Raw genomic sequence first — 11,311 nt, 5'->3', positions numbered from 1 at the left:
GATATTGAGCGGACATTATATTCCTATGTCCAGAGTAGATTGACTTTTGACCTGAAAAACAATAGGGATCCTCTTCTACTCATAACCAACGCACATATGAAATATCATTATCATCAAGTGAATGGTTCTCAAGATATTGAGCGGACAACATGTGGTCTACCAACCGGTGCAAACCAATATGCCCCTCTTCTTTGAAGGGGGGCATAATAAGAAGGCTCTCAATTGAAAACTGTGGGAGGAGTAGGGCGGACAAATTATGTACCCTCCATATGATAATTATTTCCAAATAAAGGGGTAAAACTCCTGAAAAAAAGGTCAAAATGGATCAGAATTGCAGTATGATCTAGAGTGACCCACAAAGAAGCTACACAGCAAGTTTCAGCATGATATGTTAAAGGGAAATGAAATTATAAAGAGAAAACCCCGAACAGACGGACATACAGACATCGCTGTTCCATAATACGTCCCGTCTAAAGACGGGCGTATAAAAAACGCATCATGTGAGAAAAATCCGTATTAACGAGTAATTTATTTTCAGGTTCAATTTGCAGCCGTGACAAAATTGGCAAAGCCATAAGTTGTATGATATTGACCCCCACATATACAGTTGGAGGTCTTCGACGTATTAAATTCATTACACAGTTAGTTAGTGACCTGGTACAGCTTCGCCTCGCCCAATACGAGATTTCTTTACACACCATGTTTTTTCCGTATCAGGTCACTAACTGTGTAGCTAATGATGTCTTACAAGTGTATATTGGGCTAAAATCAAAATTTAGTGTGCGTATCCTTTTTGGCCATCCTGGGAAAAAATGCATCTGAAGCCACCTTTAGAAATATCTTTCTTGGCCCACTCTGGACTCCATTACCAAGATGCTTGATAACATGTATGATCCCCTTCCCCAAAACTAAAATTCACATTTGAAAAACATGGGGGTCATGTATTAGTGATTATCAATTTGCCCATGAAGAAAAGGCTCTCGATGGGACAATAACTGTATGGATTCTAGAAAGCAGTGAGGTGACCTAAATATCAAGTGACAACTGCTGATGCATGCTACAAAAATTTGACCTTTTCACCTGTAAATCAATCATCTACTAATCAGGTCCATTCACCTGTAAATCAATCATCTACTAATCAGGTCCATTCACCTGTAAATCAATCATCTACTAATCAGGTCCATTCACCTGTAAATCAATTATCTACTAATCAGGTCCATTCACCTGTAAATCAATCATCTACTAATCAGGTCCATTCTGCCTATAAAGTTTGATAATCATTGGTCAAGGGTTCGCCGGTATCAGTCGGGACACACTTGTAGAAAACCTTGACCTCAAAGATCTTAAGATTCCAGAAAAAGATCTACCACCATACCAAGTTTCCCCATAATCAATTTTGATTTGCAGAGTGATTTGCTTGGGTTTAAAGATGTCAATCGATATTCTCATCAAACATGCCGCCCTCCGAAAGAAAACCAATAAAATATCTGCAATTTCCAACACTACATGTATTTGCTGCACTTCTACATGTACAATAACACTTTATAATCACATTCAATGCTCAATTGTATCAAGTTTTAATCAATATTCAGTAACTCTTTTTAACATTTCTGATACAAAATGGTCACACAGAATTCCTTGAGAATGGAGATGGAATACACTGTATTTAAATGTCACTATTAATTGTACCACTTATATCTTGGCTGGGAATGCATTATTTTCACGTGCTTCATCCCATCTCTCAGTCTATAAAATAAAAAGCACATTTTTCAGATATTGTGTGTACATTTGTTAAGTATCACACAGGTTTCAATCAATCTATGGATATACATGAATGTGCACCTTGTCTGTCAACATCTATCTTCAACACTGATGAACAGATTTGATAACAAGAGGCCCATGGGCCACATCGCTCACCTGAGTCACCTTCGCCCATATCTGAAGACTTTCCATATATATTTGCATGTAAAACCTTAGTCCCTATTATGGCCCAAACTACCCTTTGCAAACTTGAATCTACACTATGTCAGAAAGCTTTCATGTAAATGTCAACTTCTTTGGCCCAATGGTTCTTGAGAAGAAGATTTTTAAAGCTTTTTCCTATATTTGTATGTAAAACTTTGACCCCTCCACTTGTGGCCCCATCCTACCCCCCGGGGGCCATGATTTGAACAAACTTGAATCTGCATTATGTCAGAAAGTTTTCTTGTAAATATCAGCTTTTCTGACTCAGGGGTTATTGAGAAAAAGATTTTAACTATATATTTGTATGTAAAACTTTGATCCCCCCTTGTGGCCCCATCCTACCCCAGGGGGCCATGATTTGAACAAACTTGAATCTGCATTATGTCAGAAAGTATTCATGTAAAAATCAGCTTTTCTGGCTCAGTAGTTCTTGAGAAGAAGATTTTTCCTATATATTTGTATGTAAAACTTTGATCCCCTATTGTGGCCCCATCCAACCCCCGGAGCCCATGATTTGAACAAACTTGAATCTGCATTATGTCAGGAAGCTTTCATGTAAATCTCAGCTTTTCTGGCTTAGTGGTTCTTGAGAAGAAGATTTTTTTAAAGTTTTTCCCTATATATTTGTATGTAAAACTTTGATCCCCCCTTGTGGCCCCATCCTACCCCCGGGGGCCATGATTTGAACAAACTTGAATCTGCACTATGTCAGAAAGTTTTCATGTAAAAATCAGCTTTTCTGGCTCAGTGTTTCTTGAGAAGAAGATTTTTAAAGTTTTTCCCTATATATTTGTGTGTAAAACTTTGGGGCCCCATCCTATCCCCGGGGGCCATGATTTGAACAAACTTGAAGCTGCACTATGTCAGAAAGTTTTCATGTAAAAATCAGCTTTTCTGACTTAGTGGTTCTTGAGAAGAAGATTTTTAAAGATTTTTCCTATATATTTGTATGTAAAACTTTGATCCCTTATTGTGGCCCCATCCAACCCGAGGTCCATGATTTGAACAAACTTGAATCTGCTTTATGTCAGGAAGCTTTCATGTAAATATCAGCTTTTCTGGCTTAGTGGTTCTTGAGAAGAAGATTTTTAAAGTTTGTCCCTATATATTTGTATGTAAAACTTTTATCCCCCCTTGTGGCCCCATCCTACCACCGGGGGCCATGATTTGAACAAACTTGAATCTGCAATATGCCAGGAAGCTTTCAGGGAAATTTCAGCTCTTCTGGCCCAGTGGTTCTTGAGAAGAAGATTTTTAAATGACCCCACCCTATTTTTACATTTTTGTGATTATCTACCCTTTGAAAGGGACATGGCCCTTCATTTGAACAAACTTGAAAGCCCTTCACCCAAGGATGCTTTTGGCCATGTTTGGTTGAAATTGGCCGAGTGGTTCTGGAGAAGAAGTCGAAAATGTGAAAAGTTTAACAGACAGACGACGGACAAAAAGCGATCAGAAAAGCTCACTTGAACCTTCGGTTCAGGTGAGCTAAAAACTGTATATACTGTATTATATAAAGGATAGTTGAGCACCTGTTTTTTTACATTCAAGGAAGTTGTGGATATTTTTTTTCCATTTTGAGGCGCTGTTGTCATAGAGTATTCAGAGTATATCTTGAAAACTAATGAACAGATTTGATTCAAACTTTGTGTATATATTATGTATGGAATGAAGTTGTACACCTGTCACTTTTATTGAGATTCTTGAACATTCAAGAATGTGATGGATATTTTCTCAACTTTATTGACTTAGTCATTTTCTTTTTGATTTTGTATTGATCTGTTCTCTCACAGAGACTACTGCATTAGTTTAGGAGAGGGTATAATGGAATCATCAGTTCATTTGTCTGTCTGTCAGTCCATCTGTCTGTGGATGATTTTGTTCAGAAACTAGTTTAAATAGATTTCCTCCCTGAAAATGTGTACACTCAAAAATACACCATGATTAGTGATAGATATCGAGTTAAAAGAATTTAGCGTATCCTGTAAATTTAATTTTCAAATGAATAATGTTGAAGATGATGTCTTTCTGGTCTTCAGCAATACAATATTTCAAAAGTACCCCATATTGATGAGCCACAAACTAGAACTATCATAATGGGACAATTAAATGACCCCCGCAGGGACGATTTAATAGTCCCACTAGGACGGCTATAGTTTGTGGCAATACCAATAACTATGCTTTTGTTAGTCAATAGTCACCATTAGGATCGCCCATCATGTAAAAAGTGAAAATAGTAGACAATTGGGAAATACAATTCCAGATTGCATTTGAAAGGTTAGAAATAGCCGGAGAAAAAAAAATGATACGGTCGAGGTATAAATTTAGGTCAGTCAGTCGTACACACATTTTTTTCTATTGGTTTACCTAGGCCTAGACATACAAAATATGACTGCTAATATATATACAGGAATAACTAGCAGATTAGAGTCATATTATATGTATATATATCGTAACAGGAAGGGAGAATATGCAACGGACCAACCAGGATTCGAACCCTGGCCCCTTTAATCTCTAGTCAGGTGCTCTACCAATCGAGCTAACTGGCCGCCAGTGATCGAACTTGACTTACCACTACAATATACATGTATTATATACTAGATTGTATAAACAATGACTTAATACAGTAAAACTCGAATATAGCGAACACGGATATAGCGAAATTACGACTATAGCGAAGTGAAAGAGATTTCCTGGGCAAATTCTTTATTTGTTCTTTAGAAAAATCTACGTCTATAACGAACACGCATATATTACGGATATAACGAAGTAAATCCATACTCCCCTTGAATTAAAAATGAACGTAAAAATCACCTTTTATAACGATTTTTTCTCATTATAAATTTTTAACAATCGCTTATAACGAAATTTCTGTTTATATTTTTTCAAAAGAGTGTTAACGCAAAACAATACTTAAAGTAATTCCACCCACCTGTGATGTCATCAGATTTTGCAAAATCAATTATTTATTTAGATTTATGCATGATAGGAACATAAATTTTGTTGTTGTATTTTCCGATACTTATTGTAAAAAATCTTGTTAGAAATAAACTATTTCAAAAGTCTAAGTTATAGAGGAATAATCAATGATACATGTCAAAATATTGAATCCAAGGGCAATAACTCTGTTTCTATTGATTTCTTTATCAAGTTTATTATGTGATAGATTTCCTTTATGTTTTACAGACATTTTGTATATTTTTGTGAAGATATAGTTTCATGAAATTGTTATGAATGTTACTATATTGTCATAACCAGTTTTTATGAAAATTTGATAACGTTGTTTAAGGAAAACAGCAATTTTCTGACAGTGATATATGATTCTGTTTATGTACGTCTCTCATCTTAAAAAGTGTGATGACCTATGTATTTTATTCGATAATTTGTTAGTTTTAACTCTAATGAATGGAAATAAATACACTTTTCAAACTTGTATCAGATAAAACTGCAAGTATGGAGTCACCTTAAACATACATTTAGCAAATATATTGTCGGTATTGTTTTATTATTCTTGTTAATTAAATTTGAAGTTTGATTGCATTTATTTTATCGTACACTCGTTTATTTGTGTAAAGCAACAAGTAAATGACAACTGCGATAGACTGTTTGTATGTATTGCACATAATTTTGTTGATATTTTTCTTTCGACATGTTCTTGCGTGACTTAATAATCCCTCAAGATTAATTATATATAAATCAGTGTGTATATATCTTGTATAAAGATATTTCTTCTCGAAAATACATAGGCTTAATTTCTCTTAGAGAAAATACAAACTCAAGTATATCGATTGCTGCTCTCTTATCAGTTTTATAACAAATTTGTTTTATCTTAATTATGAATTCGCTATAAACGTATAGCGAATTACGCTTATAGCAAATTTTTACAGAGTGAACGCAGAAATTCGCTATATCAGAGTTTTACTGTTGTATAATACCAAGTGTACCTAAATGACCAACCTTATTAGCCTAAAACTCTACTCACCCAGAATGTGGGGCAGATGGACCTATACTGTTTCTTGAACCAGTTGCATGGTTCATAGTCCTCACCCTTCTTCTTTATACATCTATAATAATCTACATAGTTCTGCCAGCATAGCCTGTAGAATAAAGGTGGCCTTGTTACCGAAATCCAATGTGAAGGAATAAAATTTCATTTAAAGGACAAAAAACAGGAAATCTACAGGTGAGTTAAATTTTCACTCTCTATTGTCATTTAGCTAAGTAATAATCATATAATTGATTGATTGTATATTGTTTAATGTCCCACTCAAGAATCTTTCACATATGTGGACATGTATGTAATCATTGCTGGTGAAGGGCTGCAAAATTTACGCCCATGCTCGGCGCTTATGGCCTTTGAGCAAGGAAGGATCTTTAGCGTGCCACACCTGCTGAGACACGGAACTTCGGTTTTTGCGGTCTCATCCAAAGGACCGCCCCATTTAGTCGCCTCTTACGACAAGCAAGGGGGTACTGAGGACTTATTCTAACCAGGATCCCCATGGACCAATAATCATATGAATCACTTTTTTTTTTCAATCATTGTTCATTACACCATAATGAATGGGGAGCCCTATGCTTTGCAGTAGAATAATAATACATGTTACTGTGTATTAAACTATTTGATTAAATCATATTTCAGCTGCTACAAATGTGCTTTAAATTATCAGTCTTCAAATGAGCTACTTAAAGCTTGAAATATGGCTTTGGCTTTAAAAGAAACGAAATTAACAATTGAACTTAGTACTGAATGTTCTAGGGCTGGGACGATTCAGGGTTAGCTCGATTTGGTTTCGTTTCGATTCAGAACAGCACGGTTCGGTTATTTTCGATTCGGTTCATGTTAGGTCCAATTTATCTAATGACACCACAAATATGAACAATTTTAATGAGTAGCATATTTGATTTGATTTTATTCAAGTTATATAACTATATGTCATCATTTGTAAACATCATATCTATTCATAATGACATTTTATAACTTTGATAGAAAAAAGAAAACACTGACAGTCTATCAAAATTTGTTATATTAATGTGCTACATAAGTTTTGAATTATTAAACAAATCTATAGTGAATCTAAAATGTATATGATATTGTTTTCATTGATATGCAAAAATTCAATAATTCTATCAATTGAGAGTCTTTGAAAATCTCTCCTTTATTGATTTCCTTCTCTCATGAATATTAACTGTCAAATCTGTTTCATTACCTACGATGTTGATTTCATTCCACCACTGACAGAAATGCTATATGTCATGTAAAGATAAACTGCAATGATCTTACGGACCATATTCTGTTGGTATATGAGTGGTGAAAATGCTAACTCTCAACACAGTAGTGATTTAAATCTCTGTTGCATAAAAATCCACATGTTTTCAACATCACGCGGACGCCATATTTGTTGTTTTGGTGTAAGTAAAATCTAAACCGAACCGAACCGAAATCCAAAATTTGTAATCGGTGCATCGAATCGAATGGTATGAATCGCGGTGCACCGAAATTTTCGGTGCACCGCACAGCCCTAGATTGTTCATATCAGATCATACTTGTCCTGGTTGCAGAGTTGAAATCTGGCATCAAACTTGGCTGTAGACAATATTTTTTCAGCTTTTTCATCATTCTTGCTTGTATGTTCAGGATATATACCAGATAATCTGAAAAGAATACCAGGAAAAAAAAACCATGTAATATAAATGTACGTACAAATATAGCTGTAAATATTTTGGTCTGGTTTTGAAAGTGTGTATATATTGTCAATGAATGAAAATTTATCCTACTCCCTAGAAGTTACTCTGAGGACTTTAAAATTTAAAGGAATTAGTTCTTTACTGAAATCTCAAGCAAAGACTGTCCCAGTATTTTCCAAGAGACCTACAGTATTGCACTGCAGTAAACATTTATATTCATAGCAGATTTAGCCAAGTTGCGATTGTATTTCACAAAATTTCGGAATTAACTGAAAATGATATATATATATATACTGTTTCTAAGATAAAGCATTGTTTATAAAGGGAATCTCAGAATCTGTACATTCGCATGAGCAAATTTTCTGCTCCTGTAAATTTGGTCGAGTGAATGCATAGTAAATGTTTGGCATACACAAACCAGTGATTTCTTACGACCCATTTTAGGTCCGCAAATCTGACCTTTCCCCTCTAAAAAAATTACAAATTTTTTCCCAATTTAACATGCACTTTTCCCAGTAATAAAAACTGCCCAAAAACGTATTTGTTAAAAAATAAGTTAAATGTGAATAGTTTGTGTATGACATGACAAAGATGCATCAATTCTAGTCTAAGATGATTTAGAAAAAATAGTCAAATATTTTAAGAGCTTAAAGACCCAATTTTAAGTTGCCACCCCCAAATTGTAAGCTGCCTGCCAATCAAACATTTAACAATAGATCTCAGGTGGAGTGACATCTGCAGACACTGTGGTCTGGGGCTACCCCAGAAAGGTGTTTTGATAACAATAACAGCCAGTATCTACAGGCATTCTTTAGATCTTGAGGAAGCCCAGTATACCTGAGTTTTGATAGCAAATTACCTGTCAGCAACTGCTATTTTCTTGTAATTCAATTGTTTTTAAAAAGGCCCCTGCACAATGCAATTTCAATATAATTGTAATTCCCCCCCTCTATATACCTGTACATGTATTACAAATTACACAATCAGAAATCAAACAATAATTAACAGAATAAGTTTTAAAACTTGTAACCTATTGAAATGATTTATGTCATCAATTTATGATACCTCTATATTTATAACAGAAATTATTCATTGAGTCAATGACAGAGAGAGAAAAAGAGGGGTGGGTGTAGAATGTGTTTCAGCTACCCTTAGGAATACAACCATTATTCAAACACTATGACCACAGAAACTCTGCAGAGGTCACTGAGACAGGTCCTGTGTATATCAGAACTATAAAAAAGCAGGGACAGGTAGATTTCTACCATGTTCTGCCTCTGTGTATTTCTTTGAGTGCCATGGGATATAGCAATTAACACCTTGGTAGACCCTGGCCACTCCAGGTAAATAACATCTGTTTAGATTAGGCTCCGCCTACATTTTCACTGACCGTACGGTCATGAGATGGGTCTTTAAAGAAAAGAAAGTTAAATATGTAAAATAAAAGAAGAATGACATCAATTTGTGTTCGATTCCTTGTTTGATATGATATATTTACAATAATGTCTAGGTTTCCCCAATTTGATCAAAATGTTGACAATTTTTCCCAATTCGAGAGCCACAGGACCCTTTTGAAAAATCACTGCAAACATATATCACTATTTGTAATATCACCATCATTGCTAGCCACAGTTACTGAGTCCAGTAATACCTATTCTATCTCACAATACACCTGAAGCAGTGCCAGATCTAAATTGGGAGTTGAAGTGTGAATTTAGCATGCAATCACATAAAATCCACATTAAACTCATTATAGCGAGCAAAGGCGATGCGATGAACTCGCTCCAATGATTACGCAGCTGAAAAATGATGAGCAATACTCATAATGCTTCTGGAAAAATGTTGTAGTCACTGCAGTATACTTCAAGGACAATCCCGTAGATAAAACAAAAAAATTGTTTGGAAAGTACCAAAAACATTTTTTAATTCCAGACAAGCTTTCTCATACCTTTGTACGTTTTGTTATTGATTAGTTTGAAAGAAAATAAGAAGAAAATTGCAGCTAATATGACATCATAGTGCACTGCTTTCATCGACTGTGTTACATTTCCCCCATTAAAGGCATAAAGTCAGGATGCAAGATATTGTGTGTCTTCGCTTGTCTCAATGGTCACACAGTCATATTGAATACTTATTGTAAATTTTCTATGAAAACATCTGACATCATATGATCATGATCATCTTGGATTAATTCTAATTTAATTAAGAGATTTCAACCTATCATAAAAACATAAAAGGAGGGGGTTAAACATGTAGAAATTTATTTACTAGATCTATTATTTGAATGCTGGAATATTCAATGATCAATTGAAATATGTCATTGTAACACTCTGTGCACAAGGTTTATTAGATAAATTTTCAGGATGATCACCACCTTCCCATTACATATAGATATGTGACAATTTGTTAATATCCAAATGTGCGATTTTCATAACACTACAGATTTTCCCCGTTTTCTTTTATATCACACTACAGTACATCTTAATTCCACTGTTAGAGCTATGTTAGGCACGCATGTAGAGACAAATGGAGAATCCGAACCCCCACCCAAGGACTTCGTAGAAAATAAATATATTTGCCTATCTATATGAACATCTAGTTGTAAAATAGCCATGTTCTGATGTTGAATTTAATCCAACCATAGTCAGTGATAGTCTCAATTGGATCCGCTCATATACGTGGCTGCGCTCGCCCTAAGCATATTATTTCTGTTATCCTAAAAAATGTAACTGATGTTTAATGAAAGAAATTTGCTACAAATCTACTCCTTACTTACTCTTTTACTAATTTTGCCATCTTTTCGATGTGAAACCAGGAATGGAGAATGGAGGTCGGATGGCGACTTTGAAAAGTAATTTAATACAGATCGATCCCGATCAGAAAACAATGTCACGTAAAGGGAGCATTCTCTCACCAGAGGGCGCGCTACGCAAGCACTTGCACATCGGAAGGCCTCGGGAACCAGGCTACACTTTGTTGTGGCAATCGGAACTCCTCGAATGTCTCTCGCACTCGACATAGATGAATCTCACTATTCGCGAATGTGCTACACGGGCAAATGAAAACAAGCGGTATTCTCGCGAGATTATACTTACTTGGGTGAAACGTCACCAATAGATAATATATTTCCGGAATAATTGTTGGCGTATAATACGGCATATTCAAATTCGAAAAATTAATCTTAATAAAATATTTTCTAATAGATATAAAATACCTTACATACCCAATTACATGACAAATTTGGCTAGGTACATTTGGAATGAAATTACACGGTATTTTTGGTAGGCTTTTTATCAGAGACATATATTATTTTAGAGCTAACATTGACTATAAATCAATTTTTTTTTCAATACAATATGCAAGAAAGTTGCCAGAAATTTTACTGAACTTCCATTTTTGTTGCACATAAAAATCTTAAGAGCATCAGACAGACACATAGCATGGGTTTTTTTTCTGAAAGGGGGGGGGGGTAGCAGAGGATAAGTCGCGATCGTCTAAAATTCTTGACAATCAAACGAAAATAAAAAAGGGTCCAAAAAATCCATAACAGATGTTCTCTATTCCAAACTTCAACACCATATATGTAAAGAAGGGGGCGGATTCATCCTACCATGCAATGTAAGGGGTTGGGGGTGGGGGGTGTGTGTCAGCCAGTATA

At 35.1% G+C, this 11,311-nt stretch overlaps 1 protein-coding gene across 1 annotated transcript; it reads right to left on the bottom strand.

Moving 5' to 3' along the window:
• Positions 1 to 1,488: 1,488 nt before the first annotated feature.
• LOC125670631 (uncharacterized) lies at positions 1,489 to 10,652 on the bottom strand. The gene is made up of 4 exons (XM_048905919.2): positions 10,430 to 10,652; positions 7,513 to 7,620; positions 5,948 to 6,062; positions 1,489 to 1,746 (listed from the first exon to the last, which is right to left on the bottom strand). Exons 1-4 carry the CDS (start codon positions 10,447 to 10,449, stop codon positions 1,693 to 1,695), a joined length of 297 nt encoding a protein of 98 aa, XP_048761876.1. The 5' UTR covers positions 10,450 to 10,652; the 3' UTR covers positions 1,489 to 1,692.
• Positions 10,653 to 11,311: the final 659 nt, after the last annotated feature.

This window comes from Ostrea edulis, chromosome 4 (genome assembly GCF_947568905.1).
Source record: "Ostrea edulis chromosome 4, xbOstEdul1.1, whole genome shotgun sequence".
Taxonomy (NCBI): domain Eukaryota; kingdom Metazoa; phylum Mollusca; class Bivalvia; order Ostreida; family Ostreidae; genus Ostrea; species Ostrea edulis.
Note: the sequence above shows the minus strand (reverse complement) of the source record. Positions and strands in the feature narration are given on the sequence as shown.